This window comes from Budorcas taxicolor, chromosome 5 (genome assembly GCF_023091745.1).
Source record: "Budorcas taxicolor isolate Tak-1 chromosome 5, Takin1.1, whole genome shotgun sequence".
Taxonomy (NCBI): Eukaryota; Metazoa; Chordata; class Mammalia; order Artiodactyla; family Bovidae; genus Budorcas; species Budorcas taxicolor.
This window is the reverse complement of record NC_068914.1, coordinates 52,637,339-52,662,915: the sequence shown is the minus strand read 5'-3', so window position 1 is coordinate 52,662,915 and position 25,577 is coordinate 52,637,339. Positions and strand designations below refer to the sequence as shown.

At 36.9% G+C, this 25,577-nt stretch overlaps 1 protein-coding gene across 1 annotated transcript in view; it reads right to left on the bottom strand.

Moving 5' to 3' along the window:
* NAV3 (neuron navigator 3) overlaps positions 1–25,577 on the bottom strand; it is a 382,585-nt gene that overhangs the window by 80,114 nt on the left and 276,894 nt on the right. The window contains exons 13-19 of the mRNA XM_052639853.1: positions 17,522–17,654; positions 16,594–16,864; positions 14,749–15,457; positions 12,242–12,730; positions 8,287–8,328; positions 6,648–6,808; positions 824–1,012 (exon numbers count right to left, since the gene is read on the bottom strand). Coding sequence (XP_052495813.1) covers positions 824–1,012; positions 6,648–6,808; positions 8,287–8,328; positions 12,242–12,730; positions 14,749–15,457; positions 16,594–16,864; positions 17,522–17,654 — 1,994 coding nt within the window. The remainder of the gene's footprint in view (positions 1–823; positions 1,013–6,647; positions 6,809–8,286; positions 8,329–12,241; positions 12,731–14,748; positions 15,458–16,593; positions 16,865–17,521; positions 17,655–25,577) is intronic.

The window sequence follows — 25,577 nt, the reverse complement described above, 5'->3', positions numbered from 1 at the left end:
GTATAGCTGACTGCCGCTAATTTTATTCTAAGCAATTTGGACTTCTATGTTTACCTTTGTTTTATTCTTAACGAAAAGTGCTTTATAAAATGTATGTCACAATTTTCCTTTGTGAGCATTTAAAAATCATTCATTAAATCAAAGAGGAAAATCTCTCAAATATTATTATCAAATTTGACATTTGGGGTTATACACTTTAGAAAATTATATACATTCGAAAATCAAGCCTCCTGAGTTTTTCAAAGAGTATTTGTTATACAATGTTCACGTAGAATTTTACAACTATAAAGACATTTATTAGGTTAGGTGAGAATTTTAGTGTAACAGATAAAGGAAATATAACTTATAAAGCAAAATATAGGTGCACTATGAATTCTTAAATGATATGATAATAAAAACTAACACCAGAGAGAGTTTCTGAGAATAAAAGTTGGCAGCATGTGGTTGTTTCATATGAGAATTTTTTCTGGTTTATGTATCTTTTATGGTTTTTAATCAATGTGTCAAATGAAACATTCACTTTTATATTTGGCAAACCAAAGCAAATAGTCTCTAAAATTGCCCACGTTTGTGTAGGAGAACACCAGATTTATTCTGTACTGTTCTATAGCCAAGTATTAATCTAAACTATTTCTGTCATATTTCCAAATGCATAAAGAAACAGAAGGTAATACAGACTAAAACATCTTCAAGTTTCAGGGCTCCCGAAATGGAACTACCCTACTTGATTTACTCTTGAAGGCATCCTTTTGACATGAGTGATAGATATGATAGCTTTCAGGTCTGAGTTAGCCAGCTTCATCCTTATTTCCCCCATGCCTACCTTCTTCCATGCTGTCCCTGAATGAGCCTGAATGACTGATGGCCCGTGGCCTCTCCTCCAGAGACGTGGCGCTCCCACAAAGCTGGGAGTCGTCATAGAGATCGAAGGACGAGTCTTGGGCTGGGATGCTGTTTGAGCGCATCATGCTGGGCCCAGGAAGGTTAAACTGAGAAAGGTTGGTTGGGCTCACTGAAAAACAAAGTGCACACAGCCCATTATTCCGGGGCTTGGAAGTTGCCTCTGAAATTTTCAATAGCAGTTACAGAGGAGTCCCTCTTTTCTCTAGCACTTTCACGGCAAGCAGTATATCAATTTCTAAAGCAATATTAAACAAAACCATCAAGTCACCTCTACTGTTTTTTTCCTAGAAATGATATGGTATTTCCTGCTGCCCATTATGAAGAAAAAAATTGTCTTCCTAGAGTCTGGACATTTATTTTTCGAGAAAAAGAAATCTAAGTTTTCTAGGAAAACGTGTAGGAAGCTTCCAACCAAAGACTTTCAGTCAGTTTGAGTTCTAAAATTTTGTCAGTTCATAATCAGAACCATCACTATTATCAGAGTTAGGTTATAATAAAAAAAAAATTAAAATGAAATATAATGTAAGGTACATGGTTATCCATAGCTCATTGTGACGTTAATCATTTAAAACTACTTTCCATTGTATCTAAGATGAGAATGTCACAGTGAGACTGTCAAGTCACAAACTTGTATTCCTCAAGCAATACCTTAAATCTGTAATTTGAAACATGAATTTATTTACCCAGTGCCTACTGCCAAATAGTCCTAATAACATTCAAGTTTTTAGGCCAACTGATTGTCATTAAAGAAATATGTGGTTGACTGAATTGGAAAACAATATTCTTGGAGAATCTATGTCTTTGGCTTAGAACTGGTCTGATAAAATTTCAAAACTTGCTATTTTTTTTCCTTTGACATAGGCACTACATTTCTTAATGTAATTGCTGAATCTCAGAACAATGTAAAATATGGGGCATATATACTATGAGATAACTTTAGAAGACTGTCTCCTATTTGCCAGGTACTATGCTGGATATTTTACAGGTATTAAGGAATCTGATAGAGCTAGTTGTGAATTCAAGTAAAATAAGACCAAGAAAAGTAACTTAAGACTTAGAATTATATCTATGTGTGCATATGTGACATATAATAATGAAAGAAAGAAACTTTGGATTTGCAAAGTCCCCAACCCACTGGAAGAGGGGAAGAAAGGGTGGAAGAGGGTGGGGGAGAAAGAAAGAAGAGTGAGAAAGTAAAAGTTAAAGAAAGACCTTTCAGGTACATTCCTTCAGTCAGCAGTGACAAGTCAATGATTGCTAAAGACAACCAACAGATACCCCAGAGGACATTCTAGAGTTGAATGCGTGTGTTTAAGGTGTCTGGACTGGAGTAAATCTTACTATCATAGGTTCACAGTATGAACTGACTTTTTGCTAAATGAATGAGGTACTGAATACATTTGCCAGTGAATCATTTTAATACATACATATATAGAGAGAGGTTAGAAACACACTTCATTCACTGACTTTATGCAAATTCTTACAAAACGGTTGCAGATATATCCAGGTAAAGTCTCCTTATATAATTTCAAAACATAACATTTAGCTCATTCAAAATGAAATAGTAATGAGGACTAGGACAGATTTTAAAAGGAATGGTTTGGATGGGACGAATTGAGAGAGTAGCACTACCATGTGTAAAATAGCTAGCTAGGGGAAAGCTGCTATAGAGGGGAAAGCTCAGCTCAGTGCTCCGAGGTGACCTGGAGGGGCGGGAAGGGGTGACTAGGAGGAAGGCTCAAGAGGGAGGGGTGCATGGACACATATAATCGACTCACTTTGCTGTACAGCAGAAACTAACACAGCGTTCTAAAGCAATTACACTCTGATTTTTTAAAAAAAATGACAAAAGGATAGTAGCTAGCTTTGGGGGAAGGTATGGATTGTGGCTGGGTTGCTAGATGGTGGAAGGGAATTTCTGAGGTGTTGAGAATGTCCTGTCTTGACCAGAATGAGAGCTGCATGCATGTTCACTTGGAAATACTCATTAAACTGTGCTTTATATTTTAAAAATAAAAGGAACAGTGGGTATTTATAAGCATTTCTGATAGGTTCTCCATTGGAAATATATTCATTCTATTTAAGAATGTTCAATTAAGTTAAATCTATGGCAGGTTTGCTTTGTTGTTAATGTGGTTGAGTAGAAAGATCAATAAAGCAAGCTCTCTGGCTTCAAGAGTGACCTCTAGAGGAGGTGACTGAAAGGTAGACAACATAAGAGAGTCAGAGGAGGGCTATGTAATAGGAGTCAAAAGTATGATGGACAGAGAATTTCTGTAATGGGACACAAATCAGTACAGGGCATCTAGTGGTAGCTTTGATTTCCACTTGCTTTAGGCAAAAATTTCCATATCTACCCTTCAGTTTCTTCGTAAATTTAAAAAAAAAAAGACAGAATAAATGGCCTCTAAGATCCATTTAAAGCCACATGTAAACATTTCTAATAAGCGAGATGTAGGTGTGACGATATTATGGAGAAAGAGGGCTACTGGCTTTGCCTTAAATTGTATATCATACTAACGTCACTGTTTTTTATTAAATTATATGTAAATTTGTGTTGATCTGAGAAGAACAGGAACTGACAAAAAGATGGAGTGGGTTTTTAAATACAGCAAATGACTCCAGATTTTGCTGCTGTAGACATATTAGCTAATGAGTTCATGATATTTTTCTAATAAAAGCTGTCATATGCAACTTACTTTTATTTTGTAAAATTTGGGAGTATAACTAGGAACTAGGTGGAGATTCATAAAATGTTTATTTGATCATTTAAAGAACTTTAAAAGTGGAATATATCTAGATATAGGTAGTTTGTCATTAGTGGATTTAGAGAAGCTAGAGCTGTCACAGGAACTTGCATAACAGACCCACAATTGAATCAGAGGTAGGTTTCTTCTAACTGTGAGATTCTACTCTTCCTTGAGTATAGAAGAACAAGCTTAATCCTGAATGGCTTAAGGGTGAATATGGAGAGGGACTAGAAGGGCATTCAAGGTGTAGGGACTTTAGGGAGTAAATGCAAAGAAACTTCCCATACAAAGGTGTTTAAACATCATTCTAGGCAAGAGTGAAAGTGAAAGTCACTCAATCCTTTCTGACTCTTGGTGACCCCATGGGCAGTAGCCTGCCAGGCTCCTCTGTCCATGGAATTCTCCAGGCCAGAATACTGGTGTGGGTAGCCATTCCCTTCTCCAGGGATTGAAGCCAGGTCTCTTGCATTGTAGACGGATTCTTTACCGTCTGAGCCCATCAAATATGTAGACTTTGAAACTGACACGTTGATAGTAATGCTTCTACATGGTAACCCTTGAGGCAAGGTGAAAAAGAATCTGAGCAACTGTCATCACCCATGGGACTATGACAATGTCTCATAGGTTATGGGATGCCTCACAAGGACTGTGACCGAGAGTAAATAAAATTGCATCCAATAATAATTTGTTTATGTCTGTTATATTCTGTAATGCTTTCTTGGAGAGGAATGATTTCTATTATAGCTATCATGTCAGAAACCATATACGAAGCCGAGCTGACTTCAGCAGTAGCTCACAGTAGTCTACTAATAATGACATAATGGTAGTGACCTTAAATTTCTAATGTTTATTTTTTATATGTGATTTTTACAGTAACATTTCTAAAAATTTTATATACAATATTAATATTTTTAGTGGGTAAGAATAAAAAGCATGGTTAAGGCAACTCTTAAGTGTTTGTAATAATCACTTATCTTAGTGATTATTCAAAAAATGATCAAATTGAAAACAAGTGATTACTAAAGTAAAATGTAGAACAATGCTACCCATATTCAAGTTACAGTGTCCCATTTGACATATTTTTAAAATTTAATAATACAGTGATTATTAAATCACTTATGATTGCATTTTAATAGTATCTGCTCTCTTGCCTAATAAATGTAAGTTCCAGTGGTCTGGAAACACAACCAAAAGTCTTCAACAGCAATTTTCACGGTTTTGAAACTAGTTTTTTTTTTTTTCTCTTGTAAAATAATATAGCATATCTGATATGAACCCACATACCCACTTATAAAATACAGGGACGCACATAAAAGTGTGTGGATATGTGTGGGGAGATCTTTCTTCATAAGTCCCAGTGGGTGAACACTTGGAGCAGTATGAAAGTAGAGATAGTAAGAGCTACTTGAAACCTACTACAGCTCTCTGCTAGTGTAAGACATCTCTTTCCAATAAACATGATGATGTAGCAGAGTCTACCAAGTCTGATACTCTGTCTCTCGTCTCTTTGTACATGTTACTCATTCCTTACAATGTAACCTAGGTATTGTGAACCTATTTAACAGGTGAGAAAACTGAAGTAAAATGACTCTAATATCAGACACAGTAAATAGCAAGTTTTCTCCTTCTCAAAAAAAAAAAAAAATGGGATCAATTGAATCAGAATAATAACAATGGAAAAATAATGGAGTAAGGATTCATATACTCAGATTAACGTCAATTAATGAAAAGATTGACAGGAGGGAGCCATGAGATACCCAGCAAATTCAGCAAACTAGGTGACATGGGTTTGATTTCAATATTGTACAATATCAGATTTTGTTTCATATGTCTGTGACTCTACAAAAACATTTCCATTTAATTTTTTGAAATCAGAGTTTTAAGCTTCCTGTTGCGTTTTATAACTACAACTCAAAATAAAAGTTTTACCATCCTTCGCTATTATGAGACAAAGAAATCTCATCACTGTGTAGGTTCATCAATAAAAACTTGGTGTTGGATGTATATTCACTAGTACATTTAGAACAATAACCTAAATAACTGTTTTTCATTGTCATAATCTCTAGTCTCTATAGCAGAACAGTTATAATAGAAGAGAAAAAGCCTTGACAGTCCCAACAGGGGGGAAAGTTGAAAAGTCCAAATTATTAAAGAATTTGGACATTCTGTTGGTCTATTGCTACTTAAAAATCCTCAAGTGCAAAAAATAATGCGACTATTTTACACATGACTTTATAGAAGAGACATCAATTTTAAAAGCAATGGATCTGTTCAATGATAACTGGCATATTTAGGCCTTGATTATTTTGTCACTTTCCCTTGTGTTTGCTGTGATATTTGTGCAAATGATTTTATATTTTGTAAAAGTTATGCTAAACACAAAGTAATCCAGTGTTTCAAATAATCATTTCTTTTCATTGCCTTCATCCAAAAATGTTCACGGATTCCTTAATAGGAATTCTCATATGCATTTTAAGGAGAGTTTTAACTTTAAAATGAAGATGTGACTATGGAGTCATGGAATGATAGTTTTTCTTCTTAATTATTGCTATTTTCTTTTTTTTCTACAAAATGATAATTAATTTTCTTATAAGGATTAAAACATTTAAACAGAAAAGAAGGAGGGGTTTTCCTGGTTTCTAAGAGGACTCTGAGAAAACTCCTAGGCTTAAGGTCAGGTGTTCTGGCATCAGTTACTACCTCTGCCCCTTAAGATTGGTGATTTTGTTTTTTTAAGTCAAAAAAATCTCTTTTTGCCTCTGGATCTTAGGATATAAAATAACAACAGTATTAACTATGTCAACTGGTTGTCATGAGAAATAAACTGCATAATGCTTGGGAATTATTTTGGGGATTGTGAACGTACAAATAAAAGGTAATGTTAAGGTGTCTATCTCCTGTTTAAATGAGCAATCCTTGTGAACGTATGCCAGGGTTCCTGGAGAGCAGGTGGTAAAAGGAACAAGATGAAACTGATGGTTTAGAAGGTTTTACCCAAGTTGGAAAAGTGATATTTTCCTGTTGCAGAAGATGACATGGCAGAAGGGGACACCAGGGGTGACTGGTTGCCGGTATCCTGCAGCCCTCCAGTAGAATGGGAGCGTAACCACTCTTTGCCTTCCTCTTGGTTGGCCTGCCGAGACGATGGGGTGTATCTGCAAAACAGCACAGCTAAGACACTTCAGCACATCTGCAAGGGCAAGGCAATATCAGGACGAGGAAACAATTGAGAGGAGCTTACTATTCAGACTGAACAACATTCTCAAACAGACTGAATTTAATTATAATTGCTGAGTTCTTCCAGATGATTTGACACCATCTGTTTGAATCTCACAGGAAAAAAAAAAATAAAGGATTTTGAAAAGAAAATTATATTCCTGTGAGATATGTGGTTGAAAATCGTAAGCAACGAGCAGACAGCCAGGTTAATTGAGAAGGGCACAAAAGCATGGTGTTTAGAAGGGTGTGAAGAGGGTGAAAACACAAAGTAAATATGGTAGACAGCAGTTGGCCAGAAGCCAAAGGAACGGATGGATGGTCACAATAAGACACGGGAAACAGAACACAAACTGCCAGATCTTTTTTAAAGGAAAGGGAAAACATTTATTTGGTTAAAAATGCCACTTGACACCATGTCTGGATTTTTTTAAAACATGGAAAGAGAAATAAGCTCCCTTTATTGGAATACATTTCTGGAACAAAATCTTAAAATGGAATATTTGCAAACTGTTTGCTCTTGCTAAGAAACTGGAGAGAAGGAGGATAACAGATAAAGATCTAATAGGCCAGTATTCACTTTCGCCAGAGTAAGTAAATTCTTAGTTCCAAATAGCAGTCAACCTATCATGTTCGTATAGTGTGATACCTCTAGTAATAGTTCATTCCATATCTTCCCATTAGATAGAAGTGTACAGTAAAAGATGGCCATGCATTAAATTTTCATTTTATATTTTTTATGAACTTAAGAATCCCGGGAACGGGGGAGCCTGGTGGGCTGCCATCTATGGGGTCGCACAGAGTCGGAAACGACTGAAGTGACTTAGCAGCAGCAATAATTATTTTTATATTATTATGTAATACTAGACTAACTTTTGTCTGTACTGCTTTGATAGATATCAGCACTTCTGAAAAACAGAAAAAAAAAGCTCTTCTGAGTTTTTACCAAAAGGTTTTCTTAAAAATTATCCCTTAATTACACTATTTGTCCTCTGATGATGAAAATAACTGTTCTTGGATTCAAATTAGAGTATCCTTCAACCTTTCAACATTAATTGGCTACAGGTGCAGACTATAGGGGTCGAGGCTTTTGTAGGCATATGCCTCCAAGATACAAACATTAAGGAAACTGATTTTATTCTTCAGAAGTGAGTTCTGAATTCTATTAAAATTGCTGCCCCCCAAATAATGTCTTTTTCATCACATTTAATTTACTGAGTTTTGGCCTCTACCAACTTCTACCTGAGGGCCATCTCACCAACTCCTCAGGCCAGAGAAAACATCAGGATTAAGAGTGAGTTGATCCTTGATGTCAGGTGCTTCTTTGCAAAGAAAGAAAGAAAGAGGTAGAGAGACAGCACACAAAGGTTACGTAACAACAGAGAAAGGCAGCAATTGTGCTGAGAGAAATATATACCTTAGTCCCTTTTTGGGTAGTGTATTTCTGTCAAGCTGCATGCTGTTAAAACAAAGAAAACCCCTAAGGACATAATGTAAAAAACCCTCCAAATTATACATCCAACATAAATGACTCTATTTGAAATCTGTTACACAAAATAAGGTTTTCTTTTTTTGTAAAAACATATTTAATGCTTAACTCATTGGAAAATGCCAACCAAAGGACACTGGATTTCACTGTTGTAACACATTCAATGATAACAGGTCTATTTGAAGATAGATTAAGTTATATATTAACATACTTCTCCTCTAGATTCTATTTACCTAGTGTTACGGTAAGTTTTCCTTCCCCATGCAAATGACTAGATTTCTGCTATGATTTTACATGTAAGAGAATCATAGAGGAGGAATGAGAAAGATCTCTGCCTAAGTTAAAGTGGCATGCTCCAACAGAGAGAGATGTAATAAATCCCCTTTCAATACTTATTTTTTGTATTTAGATGATCTTTAGTAAAAATAAAGGCAGATATATTCCTATTCACAGAAAAAGAAGAGAAATATATAACTGCTTGAAATGTAATCCTTCTAGCATCATTTATTTAAATATTTTAATACAATTAAACTATGCTATCTTTTCAAATTATAAACTGGATGTTTAAAAGGCTATGAGTTTTCAGTGTCTATTTTAAACAATTCTCAATTGGTCCTAAAAAGGGAAGAAAGAATGTGTCTGGAGAAAATGAGAAGTGGCCTCCCTACAAATAGAGGAAAGGGTGTCAAGAATTAAGTGGGATGGGTCTAGGAATTTCTGTTATAATCTCTGGCATATGGATAACCAAATAGTAAAATTAATTTGGATTTTCAGGATGATATCTGTTTCATTAAACTTCAAATGGTCAAAATTGAATACACAGGATATGCACATGAGGATGATATAACATGGATGCCAACACAATGACTTGAAATTTAATCACTAAAAATCAAAGCTAAAATGTTTTCTTCTATGGGTACTCCATTAATTAGCACTGCAATAGAAACCATCCAAAGACATCATCTTCTTTTACTTTATGTACTGAGAATGTCCAAATAGGGTAATCACACAATTATGTAGAAGCCAATTCTAGTATGTATCTTGACTCTAGATGTATTCTTAGTACATCTGTATTTTTAGTACAACAGAAAGGAATCATACTGAACAACTACAAGAGTACTCCAAATATATACTACAACATGCTGAAGCATCGATAGCGTCGTAAGCTGTTTTAAAGATTTTCTCTTTCATATGTATGAATTTACTAAACTTTAACATCACAGAGAACAGTGAAAATAGGCATGGTTTTGCCCATGTTATTTACTGTGTAAACATTATATGTTTGTATTGTACAGAGAATTTAATGAAAGGAAAATCAGAAAATAAGTTTACCAATATAAGTTAAAATTTTAAGTAGAAATATCTGTTTGAATCTGGATATTAATGATTTTATAATATAGACACTTTTCACAAATGCTGAAAGGCTAAAAACTCTTCTGCCTCCAAGAGCCAAGAGGGCAATGGGGATAAATGAAGTAGAAATGTTGATTAACAGTCTGAAGAGGACAGGCACTGTTTGTCTGAAGCCAGTAAACGTGGTACAGGATTTTAAAGGCAGGGTAGCTAGATCTGACAGTAAAAAACAAGCCAGACGCTTTAAAGTTGGCTACAACTTTAAAATTTTTAAGGTTTGGTTTGGTCATAAAAAGCAAAATGTACCAAAAAAATGTGAACTAATAGCCAAAGGCTGCTCTGATCTAGAACAGTTAGAGGAAAAAAACTGTTAAATTTTAAATAATTTGTTTATGATACTTTAATGAGGAGAAATTTAGACCAAAATTAAAATCTATATGAAAGGCTATTTATTTAATAGTATTAGAATAATAAATATCAATAAAGTCTTCTGAAATTGTAAATCAACAGGAAAGTCATTAACTTACATACATCTCTATTATATCTTTCTAATTACTTTGTCTAAAATATTTACTTTGGCCCATTTTCTCTTCAGTCAGTCAGTTCAGTCGCTCAGTCATGTCCGACTCTTTGCGACCCCATGAATTGCAGCACGCCAGGCCTCCTTGTCCATCACCAACTCCCGGAGTTCACCCAAACTCATGTCCATTGAGTCGGTGATGCCATCCAGCCATCTCATCCTCTGTCGTCCCTTTCTCCTCCTGCTAAACGCTTGGCTTCCTTAGTGTTCCCAACATTATGTGGACTATTGTAATTAAGTCAGGATCTCTGATAGGATCTAATTTTCTCTTCGAGGGATCACATAGTTCTTGGGTGTACTTTAAAGGATTAGGATGAATTGCTGTTGCTTGCAATTTTGTTCACAAGAAAATAAAGCACAACTTCTTATGTCAAAAATTATTTCGGTCAAGTAATTTATTGGAAGAAACTAGTTAATGTTTATATTGTATACCGTAACTATGAAGATTATTTGCTTTTTCATAGTTTAATAGTCATGAATATATCTTACTAAGAGTAAAAGGTAAAAATTTAATCTCTTCAAAATTAGTTTTAAGACTTAATTTAGAAAAATTATTTATCTGTTTATACCAGAACACATCCATCTGTAAAACTGGTCTATTTGAATTCGGAAAACCAAGTTTAAAAAGAAGATTTGTTTAAAGAGAAAATTAACTGTATATTAGTCAGTGTATTTCCATAGCTAAAATTATATATATACTGACTTCTGCTAGAATACAGATCAAAGGAAAATATTAACACCACATTTATACTGCAGCTATAAAGCTCATCAGTATTATCAACTAGATTTATTTTAGAGTTACTTGGTTACAAATAGTTACTTGACCACTTTCCTGTATTTTAATGTACGAATGCCAAAGAAATGAGTTGATGGCTAAATGGTCAACTTGTAGTCTTATTCATGATAAAAATAATCAGTATTTTGGAAGGTGAGTATTGTTAACAAATAATAACCTATTTGCAGCGTGCCATGTTTGAAGTGATATGTCATCATCAACAACAGACTGAATAAAAGTTTGTGAAAGTTATCAGGTATTTTCAGTGACCTGTGGCACTTTCACAAATAACACAATTAAGATATACAGCCAAGGGCATTTCTGAAAGCTTTAGGTGTGCTGAGAAACAAACAGCATTAAGTTCATCATGGAAAACCAGGCAGTTTTAAGATACATTCCTGGGGAAAAGAATCAGTACCAAAATACCTGAGAAAGGATTTTTTAGTGAGGAGAATCCAGAGCCTTCTTGGCCAACAGAGATGCTTTCTCTTAAGTATATTAGGTAAGGAATGCCTTAGTATGGTCATTTTAAGTTTAAAGGAAAACAGTAATTAATTAAATCAATGAGAAATATCTTGTAATGTAGTTTAAAAAGGGCCTAATAAAAATGTCACTAGAGTTGTAATTTTGTCTAAGAATTCATATCTGACAACTGATCTTTTCTTTTCCAATTCAACTAGGATTCCTAGCTATCCATTTGCTATTTTTCCAAAGAAATGCTAATAAAGCCAACTGAACATTTTACTCTGAGCATAATTGTAGAATCCATTTAGATTTGATCTTTAAATATGCTTAAATCATCCTAAGGAGCTGTGTTGTCCTAGAGCTCAAGCTAAATCATTGTTGTGTCTTGAGAAAACATCATTCAATACATAAAAACATGCTTTGAATTTTATTTAAATTGGCTAGTGGGTGTAAATGTATGCATCATACCAAAAAACTAACTACTCAATTTTTTATGGATCCTTAATGGTTTTCACCTTCTGCAAATGTGGTAGTAACACCAAATAAAAGGCCCAGTATTAATAATCCGACATCCCTTTGCAAAGTGGCACTCTCACTGAAATTTAAAAACAAAAACAAAAACAAAACTGAAACTGAATGCAGGGTATGGGTAGGTACAGTGTGGGGAGGAGGGAGGTGAAGACTTCAGCAAGGCCTCCAGGAGAGCTCACCTTTCTGAGAGAGTAGATCTCACACTACCAGTTCTCATGAGCAGGCTCTGCACCTCGTGAGTGCCTGTGGTCAGTCCAGACAGGGAGCCATGGTGGCTGAGGGGGAGGTCAATGGACTCAGAGCTCGTGTGGAGGCTAGTCATGGACTGGTAACTCGGAGTGTCCTTGCTGCCAGCAGAGGAACTGCTCAGATTGGCAGCCCACACGAGACCACCTGATGTGAAAGAGTGAACCGATGCTGGGCTGGACGCCAACGAGTGGCTTAAGCTTATAACGTCTGCAGTGAGGTCTGAGGGTTTATTGAAGAGAGGGCTGCTGCTGCCACTGAGCCCACCAGCACTGCCCAGGCTGCCCGTACCAGACGACGGCGACTCCAGACTGCCTTGCCGCGCTAGTGTGGTACTGGGACTGGGCATTACAGAGGAGGATTTCACACCCTCAGTATTAGGTGCGGAGGCAGGTTTGCCACCTGCCTTGGCACCAAACAACCTAAAAGAAAAACAAATAACAGCTTCAGTTGTTCCGAGAAACTGACATCCACATTTAATACTTAGGGTTATAGTACATAGAGCCAAGCGTGCTCTGGTGGACAGGTCACCGAGCACTTCCTGTTGATAAGCTTGATAAACTTGATAAGCTTGAACTTCCTAATCTCTCTCTCTTATTGCCGTAGGGGTAAACTGGTACTGGGCTGCCATCCTGATGATGGGGGGACGTGGGCCACACAGAAGGAAGGGTAAGCCAAACATCAAAGTCCCTGGTTTCCGCAGTTAAGTAATCATGAGAGTTTTTTTTGCAAAATTAAGTAGTTTGCACATACTTGCTACCTATTTATAGAACCATTATAATGAAACAACTTCTACGCATTCGGTATATAATATGAAATTATTCTTCTTTTCTTTTTTTTTCCTTCATGTTGTCGGCTTATTCAAACTCTAGAAGGAATGCTGAAGGCAAAGTTTAGGAGTCTGTGTTGTATGGCTGGGGTCCTAAGTGACTGTCAGAGAGGAGTTGGTTAGAAACAATATTGGATACTGTCGGCAACATGTCAGTATGTCTGTAGTTTCCCCAAGAAAGGCCAGAGGGTCAGATGTCAGTTGCCAGTGCTATTCCAATACATATTTATAATAGTGATTTGAAACATGGTTGGTGCTAAGTTAGATGTCGGAGTTTCTTCAGAAAACATTTTAGTTTTGTAAATGAAGCAGATGATATAATTGAATTTATGTAAATATGGAAATAAAGTGTGATATGAAAAATGACATAATGATCACTAATTAAGCTGCAATGAAATCGTTATTTCCCATAGTGAAATATTTTATGACGAATAAGAGAAATTGTTTCATAGGTAATGGGCCACTGGAGGGCACTATTGGCTTTACTTAAGCAACGGAAATATTTACTCTCACTACAAGTGATTACTCTTTGCAATGAGAATCAACATTTCAAAACACCACTTCTTCAGGATTAATGTTTCTACTGTGGAATATAAAACCTCTAGGTCTTTCAAACAATCATGTATCTGAGATTACTGAAATGTAAAAGTAAGTGTTTCAAGACACTACTTCCCAGATATCAAGGCTCTTGGTTTAGTCAGTATAATAAAAGCAAACATTAAAAATACTAAACATAATCATGTAATGGATTATAAATGGACTATAAATCATATCCTGTCATTTCACAGACAAGGAAACAGACCCAGAATAATTTAACTGTCTGTCCTAAATCTTTACCTGTATGTATTTTCCTGCCACTTAAAACACATCAGTATTTAAACACACTGATATTGAGAAGGAGAACTCCATATATTGAATATCAAAAACAATCCCCATGCAGAAACCAAGCCCTATAGGTTATTCAAGTCATATCAATGAAAGCTGATGAGGTAGAAAACCTAGCATATTTCTTAGTTATAATCCTATGCCAAGCATCTAAAGGTTTTCAAATTCTGTCAATCATATCATACCTTGACTTTCATTAAGATTTCAGGATATGGTGCTACCTAAATCTGTCCACTGTGATCCAGTACTGTATAAAGAACACAACTTCATCTATGTTCATGATTAGCATCAGCTCATTAAGAGCCAACAAGATAATAAACACTAGAAATGGATACCAATAGTCATAAAGACCTATTTTATTTTGTTATTAACTGTGTAAAGATGAAAATCTATTACAAGCTACTGTTTTATCACTCCCCCTAGGTACTACCATCTGCTTTTACTCATAAATGCTGTTTGTTTTGCTGTGACAATAGTGAAACTGCAAAGTTGGAGCATTTCTCAAAATGAGCAATATTTTTCCACTAGCTATTTATAGCATCGGCTTCTGAAAACTCATTGTACTCAGAAGCTGACTTAGAGTCTAAGTTATATATACCATACACTGAGGCTATATGCATATACATACACATGGAGGATATACATCTTTTATAGGACAGGCTATGGGACACACAAATATAGATAAAGCATTATATGTTGTCCCAGCACCATTTTACGCTTTCTTACCTTCGAAATGTTGGTGAGGCAATGTCAGGGTACTTGGACCCTGGCTGCCTGAGCCCTTGTGTCCCACAGGCACTAGCAGACGTGGGGCTGGATTTGGGGGAACCTGACAAAGAAACGCTCTCTGAATCTGAGACTGCAACCTTTTCTTTCTCCTTGTCTGTCTGGTTGACGGTGACGGGACTCGAGCGCCCTGAGCCGATCTTCGTGGGTTCTCTCAGTTTCGAGGTGGTGGCACCAGCTGACTTGCTGCTGACATTGGAATCGATACTGCTGGTGCTGGATCTGTGGCCGCCTCGGCTGGGAATGCCACTGGCGCTGGATTTGGACGGGCGGGGCAAGCTGCGGTACTGCAGGGAGGTTTTGGTGCTAACATGCAGCCCAGCGTCGTCCTGATTCTGTGACCCATCCAAGCTGGTTTTCCTCCCTGCGTTTGACTTCCCACCAATGGCAGCAGATTTGGGGATTTTGCCCAGTGTGGCTGAGCCGCTTGTTATGGTGGCCCCGCTGCTAGTGATCATGGCAGAGGACCCGACTCCACTTGGCTTCTTAAATCCAAAAGAGCCAGTGGCCGTTGATCTTCCAATGCCCGAGGGGGGCTTTTTCCCCTCATCTCCACTGCTCTTTCCTGCATCTGATGGAGATCTCTGCAGAGATGATCCTTTCAGGGGACTTTTTCCTTTCTCAGAAGCTTTGGCATCATCAGTTTTCCCTAATGAGTGAGAAATATACACATTTATGTGCCTGCACATAATGTTTCTTTAAACAGAGTGTAAAATGTGAGTACATCTGTGTGTGTGCTTAGTTGCTCAGTTGTGTCTGACTCTTTGCGACCCCATGGACTGTGGCCCACCAGGCTCCTCTGTCCATGGGATTTTCCAGGCAAGAATACTACAGTGAGTTGCTAGCTCCTGCTTCAGGGGACCTTCCTGACCCAGGGATCGAATTCACATCTGTGTCTCCTGCATTGGCAGGCAGATTTAAACCACTGTACCACCTGGGAGGCCCAAATATATTTTTTTTACTACTTACATTCCTATTCATTATTTTAGCTCTAAATAGGCATGTAAGCAATATATTCAGAAGATTAAGTACAAAGCTATAAACATATGGCTGTTAGAGGAAAATGACTAGAGAGCAAGGAGATAAAATGAAAATGCATATTTTTGCTATGTATTATTGCCTTATAGCTTGCAACTCTCTTCCTTTATAAAGATAGCACTTAATCTCATCAAACTAAGTGCTTGAAAAAGAGTTCATCAGATGATTGTGTTTGAAGGATCCTGGTACATTAGTACCTCAGGTGGCACTATTTATATGAGGCATCATTTTAAAAATAGGGAGAGCATCTTAAAAAAAAGAAGGATGGTACAATTTACAGAAATCTTTTACTCAATCTTTTATCAAGTCTAATTTGGAAATAATGTTTCAAATCTCCAGCCTTCCAACCCATTAGATTAGTGTGACTTTTCTTGCCTCTTAGAAGTGAAACATAGGGGGAGAAGTAACATAAATATTCCAAACTTTATAGGAAATCAGAATGAAAGCTATCTTATTTTTTTAATAAGTGTGCTTATTTTATTTCCACATGACCAGAAATGACTGTGGCAAAATAAAACCCTCACCAAACTGTGATGATACCCTCTAGAGGATGCCTGGAGTGTTGTATTCATGTGGATGCATATGGTAAGGCACGTGAAATTTAGACAGAAAAAGTATTTATATGGAGAATTATTATATCAATATAAATAATTATATTTTTGATATAATTATGAAAAGCTGCTATTAAAGACAAGAAAGATCAAATTGAAACAATTTAGCTTAACAGCTGCCAGAAGACCAGCCTACCAGGTGTCTTGAGTGCACTGGTCCCAGTTTTCTGCCTGGATGGTGCTCCTCCTTGGGCTGACATGCCTCTTCTCCAGGACCCTGTCTGAGAAACAGCCAGGGAGGCTTTCTGCCCCGTCTTCTCAGGGTCTTCAGGAAGACCAGAGGAAACGCCCTTCCACTTGCCACCCCCATCCCCATGGCTGTCAAAGTCCTCCTCGGGTTTTTTCAGCTCCTCGGTGCTCTCCCAAGGCTCATCTGTTGCAGATCGTTTCTCTGAATCTGTCTTCAGCTGTAAAGAAAATAGGACAGAAGAACTTTGTGCAGAAAAATCTATCAAGTGTGAATTGGGCCCTGGGATGTCCTTTCAGATAATTAGCTTAAAAAAAACCAGCAGCAGTGATTTGTATTTCAAAAGAACTCCAAAGATGCCTCTATTTTTATCTCTCTGTTCATTTAAGTTTCATTAATTTTAGTCCTATAATTCTCATTTGCACATATTAGAGAATATCAGAAGAAATCTGTGCAGAAAACTTCAATTAAACACTCCAGAGAGGAAGGCATTTTCTATGTCAAATCTAACAAGGAAAAGTAAGACAAGATAAAACTTAATTATCTAATATTCATTCTTGATTCACCATTCTCAAGAGATTCAGCGATGCATCTCAGAGATCAATATAAAATGAATCACGAACCATCCAAAATTAGACAATTAAAAAAATCATTTTTGGATTCCTAAACAAGTATATCAATATTATAAAGAAAGATATGCAACAGAAGGCTTCCTGGGTTAGATTGTAATCAATTGAAAGAATACATATACATAAGCTGCCTCAGTTTAATGTAATTATTTCAGACTAAGAGGCTGTGCTATATTTTAATGCAATGTAACATAACTTGGGGGAAAATCTGGCAGAAGCACCGGAGAAAGAATGGAGGCAATTCTTACCTGAGTGTTCTTTCGGGATGGAACAGTGATGTTGGAGTAAGAGCTGACAGAGGATGTGGTATTCAGGTCATCAGTGCTGATGTTATCCAGGGTGTCGCTGAGACCACTGCTCACGGAACTGCTGTCATCCCAGCTAAAGACAGGCAGTGGCAATGACTCAGCACAGGGTGCACAACACAAATCACCCGTATTTCCACTTAACGTGTATCATGTATTGGGAAAATAATTCTTTTTTTTTTTTTTCAATCTTATGATGAAAAATACTCACTTTTCATTTTTGGAAAATCATACTGTTAAGAACTGAGCACAAACCTGAGAATAATCTTATCAAAGGTTTGCTAAGAATCAGTGCCTAGACCAGATACAGGGGAAATGTTTATAAAATGAGTAAAAATAATATTGAGAGCCGAAGAATTGATGCCTTTGAACTGTGGTGCTGGAGAAGACTCTTGAGAGTCCCTTGGATAGCAAGGATGTCAAACCAGTCAATCATAAAGGAAATCAACCCCAAATGTTCATTGAAAGGACTGATGAAGCTGAAGCTTCAATACTTTGGCCACCTGATTTGAAGAACTGACTCATTGGAAAAGACCCTGATGCTGAGAAAGACTGAAGGCAGAAGGAGAAGGGGACGACAGAGGATGAGATAGTTGGATGGCATCACTGACTCAATGGACATGAGTTTGAGCAAACTCCTGGAGATGGTGAAAGACATGGAAGCCAGGCATGCTGAAATCCATGAGGTTGCAACAAGTTGGACATGACTAAGCAACTGAACAACAACAAAAAATATTGCTATTAATACTTCAAAGCATCAGGGAAAAAAAACATTATACCCATAATCTTTGTTTTTCCCCCAGAGAAGGCAATCAGAAGTCATGTAGCATGTAAGAATCCATCCTTTGTGTTAAAAAGTAAGAAGAAACACAAGCACACACAAACTGTGCTTTAGTCAAGAACCAGAAAATCATTCCTTAGTCTTTCTCCTACCAATAACTACTTCCAATGATTTACCAACTCTTGACGACTGAGACTTATTTTATCATAGCATTCCTCTTACAATACTTCAAGATTTCTGACCTGGACAACATACAATATTCTTTCATCTGGCCTTCCTGCCTTCAGTCCTTCTCAATAAACTTCACCTGGTAAACTTGGGTCAACATTCAGAAGTTCACATCTAGCCATGTCATTCCCTAACTTAACACTCTTCAAAGACTTCTCTTTACCAAAGCTGTAGGTTCCACAGTATAAAGCTCCTGCCCTTCAAGGTGCACAAAGTAATCATTTGGGGCATAAGGAAAGTATCTGAAATTTGGAATAAATCTGTTCTCAACTGAAAGAAGAATAAATAAAATAGGCTATATCAATATTCATATGCAGACTACCACAGGAACCCTCACTCAATCAACATGTCAGATGATGCAGACGTCATGCAGGCTGACCAGGGTCACCTGATGAGAATGGGAACTCCATGAGAATGGGAACTCCAGAGAGTAAAGAGGTGAACCATGGCTCTCACTTACTGGCTGGTTTTCAGTCTCCTATGAAATACTGCTGCTCACCTGCACTCTATTATTTGATTTGTGTAAACTGGATATATATATCACATACAGACAAGAGTGAAGTCTCATAAAATAGACAAGTGGCTTTAAAACACCATCTGCAAGTAATCCACACAAAGAAGAGACTATGCATAACGAAAGGACAAGCTAACGGCAAAGGAAGGGTAAACTGGTAACTTTCCTACTCTGCTACGTGTACTTTCTGAGTCACACCATACATTAAAAATAGTAGGGATGGCTTGAGATCACAGAGCAAACTGACTAGAAATGTAATTATCAAGAAGAAAATTTGAAATTCGAATTTATAGAAAATATTGTTATTGACGAGATGCCCCTAGGTGAGCTACTGACAGCATAAAACATGACGACCAAACACATTTATAAATCATATTATTACCAGTAACAATTATATATTTAATCACAGCAAAAGGGTATTTTGTTCCACTGTAGGAAATACCTGCCGTTTGAAGCTGCTCTCATCTTTTGATTATCTTCCCCACATCTTATTTTGACAATTTCCCACATTAGGAGCCTTAGTTTCTCAAGACAGAATGTAAGAAACTTACATTTCCAGATTTCCTTATAGACAGATATGACACGTAACACAGGGCCTCACATGCACCCGCAGTTACAAATGAGAAAAATAATCTTCTGGCAAACATAGTAGTAGTCATTCGATTTTTCTCTTATAAACACTGGCAGATATCTGGTCTCTAGTCCCAGGGTTCAGAGGTTCCTGGTAAAGGAAGATGTGATGCAGGATCAAAGCCTGCAAAGAGCCTCATTATCCAATCACCTCAATTATTCCAACAGCCTTTTTAGATCACTTCATTCCTTAAATGAGATAGAGTCTGTAGTTTGAAACTAAGAACCTCTATCAATAACTCATAATTTTAAAAATAATATTTCTTCTTTCATATATCCTCTAATTTTTTTTAATGTTTATATATGCTATGCAATACATATACTGGGTTTCCCAGGTGGTGCCAGTGGTAAAGAACCTACCTGCCAATGCAGGAGACATAAGAGACGTGGGTTTGATCCCTGGGTCAGGAAGATCCCCTGAAGGAGGGCATGACAGCCCACTCCAGTATCTTTGCCTGGAGAATCCCATGGACAGAAGAGGCTAGTGGGCTATGGGCCATAGGGTTGCAAAGAGCTGGACATGACTGACGCAACTTAGCATAGCATAATATGTATAGTCTCATAGGAATGTGTGCGTATCATTATAAAATTTTAAATATACATACTTGAGCAACTACTTGTCTATTTAAGTAGTTATTTAATTAGATTAAGCAATTACTAATTGCTATCTAATTAAGCAACTACTTATCAGATTCCTTTAAAAAACATATGGCTTTCCAAATTATGTGGCCCTAGACTACTTCTTTGGAGAAGGCAATGGCACCCCACTCCAGCACTCTTGCCTGGAAAATCCCACGGACGGAGGAACCTGGTAGGCTACAGTCCATGGGGTTGCTACAAATCAGACACGACTGAGCAACTTCACTTTCACTTTTCACTTTCATTCATTGGAGAAGGAAATGGCAACCCACTCCACTGTTCTTGCCTGGAGAATCCCAGGGACGGGGGAGTCTGGTGGGCTGCTGTCTATGGGGTCGCACAGAGTTGGACATGACTGAAGCGACTTAGCAGCAGCAGCAGCAGACTACTTCTTCAGCTTAAACTCTCCATCCCCTGCCTGACTGTGTGCACTCTGACTAAGAGCTGCATTCAGTTCCCATCACCATCACACTGTTTGCAACGTCTGCCTTTGACCAAGCTACCCTTTGGCCTACTTGACTACCTCATACTTGCTTACAAAGCAATTGGAGCAACTGTCTTCAGGATAAGCTAGGGAGCGTCCTCTCTGCATTGTCATAATACTCATGAACAGACTAACAGGCCTGGGTGCAGCACACTGTTTTACAAATCTACAAACATGTGTATAAGTGGATCATTAGACCATGAGTTTTCTGAGCACGGAACTGTGTGATAGTTTTCTTTGAAATTCTTCTATTTGGCAATTTCTACTGTACGGCAATGACTGACGTAAATATTGAATAAATTCTCATGTTTTATTCAGGTTAAATGAAAGAAAATTACAGAGGTAATCTTTCATACTCATATGAAATGGAGTTTTAAGAAATACTTTTCAGAATATATTAAGTACTCAAAGAAAATTAAACAAAAAGGAAATTTTACCTGTTTTAAAAATGAATCTTTTTAAGGTAATGATTTCTCTGGCAAGGAAGATAGAATCAATATTTCTAACTATAGCTTTCACCAATATAAATCCTAGCATTTGCAACTCAAAGTTAAATGCAACAACTCTTACGGAATTTTAAAAAATCACTTGTGTTTTAAAGCCACTTAAAATTTCAAATGATCACGGTGGCTTTGTGGTTAAAATAATATAAATGAGAGAATTCAAAATAAGATATAAATTTTCAATCTCACAACAGAAAAATAAAAAAATATATCAAATTAAGAAATATCATAGATATAAAAAATCTGAATTTATCTTGGTGTAATGGAAAGAACAATGGATTCCTAATGGAAAGAACAATGGATTCCTAAAATTAAAGTTTTCACATGAGCCTTTATTAGAGGCACATAGCTAGTCTTGCTATTCTGATCTCCCTATCTCACAGGGTAGCATGGGAAGAAAATGAATCATTTATATGAACCATTTTATAATACTTTACACTTTTCCATCATCTCCTCAAACTGCTTTACCTCCAAGATCTCAAATGTTGCAGTCTCATTTTTTGATCACAATCTTCCATATTTCCAACGTTCTAAAATCTACCGATTCCTAATTTTTAAGCCTATTTGATAGCTACTTCCTGTTGTCTACTTTTAATGGCCTTCTCGTGTTTTTTATGCCACTGATCTCTTTACTGAATGATGCAGGATCCAAAGATGCTGGAACAAAAGGACTGCTAAAGTGAGAAGTACTGTATTCTAGCTCTTGCCACCATAGCGGTCTTCCATACCTGTGTTGACTTTGTTAATTAAACATGTTTTCCCTATTACTATTTTGGAAAATGACAACCAAGTCAATTAATGAGAATGAATAATATAAAATATTATTATATATTTTTATAAAATGTAATTTATTTTTCTGGGCTCCAGAATCACTGCAGATGGTGATTGCAGCCATGAAATTAAAAGATGCTTACTCCTTGGAAGGAAAGTTATGACCAACCTAGATAGCATATTCAAAAGCAGAGACATTACTTTGCCGACTAAGGTCCGTCTAATCAAGGCTATGGTTTTTCCTGTGGTCATGTATGAATGTGAGAGTTGGACTGTGAAGAAGGCTGAGCACCGAAGAATTGATGCTTTTGAACTGTAGTGTTGGAGAAGACTCTTGAGAGTCCCTTGGATTGCACAGAGATCCATCCAGTCCATCCTAAAGGAGATCAGACCTGGGTGTTCAATGGAGGAACTGATGCTGAAGCTGAAACTCCAATATTTTGGCCACCTCATGCAAAGAGTTGACTCATTGGAAAAGATCTGGATGCTGGGAGGGATTGGGGGCAGGAGGAGAAGGGGACAACAGAGGATGAGATGGCTGGATGGCATTACTGACTCGATGGACGTGAGTCTGAGTGAACTCCGGGAGTTGGTGATGGACAGGGAGGCCTGGCGTGCTGCAATTCATGGGGTCGCAGAGTCAGACACGACTGAGCGACTGAACTGAACTGAACTGAATAATAACTGCATATAGATTCAAGTTACCTAACCTCATGTGATTTCTCAGCTGAGGTTAGATTTTTCACTTAGAAATTCTGCTTAATCCAAAAGTGATTTTCTTCAGATTCCAATGATATAGTTTTGGTTCTTCTTTCTCTGAATCCCAAGATCTTACTCCTAGTACTTTAGTGAAACCACTTTCACAAAGGCCAATAAATCCATAGATTGAGTGCTTACTATGTGTCCTACTCTTCTAAATACTTAATGCTGCTGCTGCTGCTGCTAAGTTGCTTCAGTCGTGTCTGACCCTGTGCGACCCCACAGACAGCAGTCCACCAGGCTCCTCTGTCCCTGGGATTCTCCAGGCAAGAACACTGGAGTGGGTTGTCACTTCCTTCTCCAAAATACTTAATATATATTATCTAATCCCCAAACGAAGCCAAGAGACAGACATTATACAGATAAAGGGGTTTGGGAAGTTTGAATGATGGAGCTGGGATGTGAACCCAGGAATTTTGCCCTAAAACTTGGTCAGCACTTCTCTCTATTGCCTCTCATCTTCTCACTCCTTGTATCTTAAAATACACCAATGATGAGCCTTTAGAGGCTCTTTGCAAAGTTCCCCAGTCCACAGAACCCTTTACTTTTCTCTTCTTTGTGATTCCTTCGAATTCCTCAAAATTCAGGACTTAATCTTAAATCAACTTAGAGATTCTTTCTTGGAAATTTCTTAGTCTCTCACAAGTTCAATGTCACCTCCATGATGACAATACTCAAGTTTACAGCTCTAATTCAGACTTCTTTCTTGATTAACTGAGCAGCCTTTCCAGCCTTCCTCTGAACAGTTTCTCAAGGATGTCCTATTCAAATCTCAAATTCAGTCTACCTAGATCCCATCATTTCTCTTTAAAAAATCTTCTCCCTTTCAGTTACTGCCTATCTGTTTATCCTTCTTCAAAACATTACTGCTAGTATCTCTCTTCTCTCACCTGGATTCACTGTTAATCAAGTTGTTTCTTATCCTCTAAAGTCTGTCTCAGTTACAGGTGGCATGGCCCTCCTTGTGTTCTGCATTACCAGTCTGTATACTCCTTCCACAAGAGCTTTTAGTAAGAATCTGCTCTTATTCATTAAGTGATTAATAAATTATAGCTCCTATCCTTTGAAGAACTCACTGTGTATTGTGGAGGGCAAACATAAACAGACCATTATAATACAAAATGGTAAGGGTTGTAATAGAGATGAATGGCAAATATATGGCAGAACAGCAACCCTACCACTCATCAGAAGAGTTCAAGCATTTCTTCCAGACAGGGATACTCCAGCATGATCAGAAGAAATAACTGTTAATCACTGTATCAGAGCATATATGGCTTGTTATGCCACTACTTTGGTGTTTTCCCATCTTCCTGGTCATAATCTGGATTACCTGACGTCAGAGACTGTGTGACATTTATCTTCATAATTCTAGCATTTAACATGGTGTCAACCACTGAACAGATAATTAGTTGATGTTTGTTAAATGAAACAGTTTTACTTTTGAGAATACTGCTTCTATCCAATAATGTTAAGTTACACTAAATGCAATAATAAATGTAGAATTTGAGAAAAAAAAATGTGTTCAACATATTTCTTTGCTAAGTAATCTTAAAGGAACACCTTTTGATTGTTGACAACATGATTTTCCTCATCCTAAGGTTCTGGGTTTTGACTTTCATCTTTGGTTTATTAGAACCAGAATTCTCCCTAGGTAGGATGCAATTAATCTTGTTTATTATGGCATATTTACTTAAGTGAAAAACTCCATAGAAAATAGCCTTTTTTAACTGACAAAAATGTTAATTTACTCAAATAATTAGCTCCAAGTAATATGTCTCAAACTCAATATATTTTCATCATTTCATTTTAAATTTCATTAAGATATTCTAAGAATTCCTGACTATATTTTTTTATAAAAGTGCAAGTCTTCACTTACTTCACTTACTTCACTTACTTCACTTACTTCACTATATCTTCAACTTACAGATATATTGCTCCTGACTATATTTTTTTATAAAAGTGCAAGTCTTCACTTACTTCACTTACTTCACTTACTTCACTTACTTCACTATATCTTCACTTACTTCACTTACTTCACTATATCTTCAACTTACAGATATATTGCTCTGCTAAGCTTTTCTCAACAAACTAGGACAGTTAAAAAAAAATTACACATCTGAGTATCTTATACACATAGTTTGCATTTACACACTGAGTTATTTCCAGTTTTAAAATACTATGAATAAAGCTGTCAAGAACATTCACATAAACTCCATTTATGTGACATTCTAGAAAAGGCAAAACTACAGATATATAGGACAAATCAGTGATGCCAGTGGATAGGAGTATGGGAAGATCTGTGGTGTCTGTTACATGACTTGACGCATATGTCAAAATTCTGAACTATATAAAAATATTATTGTATGTAAAGTTTTTAAAAAGTAGCTAATTAACCTGTTGGCAAATCACAATTTGAATATATACTAGATTACTAATCATCCTAAGAAGAAAGTGACTTTTTTGGCATGTCTTTAATATTATACTTTTAAAGATTAATTATTGACTATGCCAAAGCCTTTGACTGTGTTGATCACAAGAAACTGTGGAACATTCTTAAAGAGATGGGGATACCAGACCACCTGACCTGCCTCTTGAGAAATCTGTATGCAGGTCAAGAAACAATAGTTAGAACTGGCCATGGAACAACAGACTGGTTCCAAAAGGGAAAGGAGTACATCAAGGCTGTATAT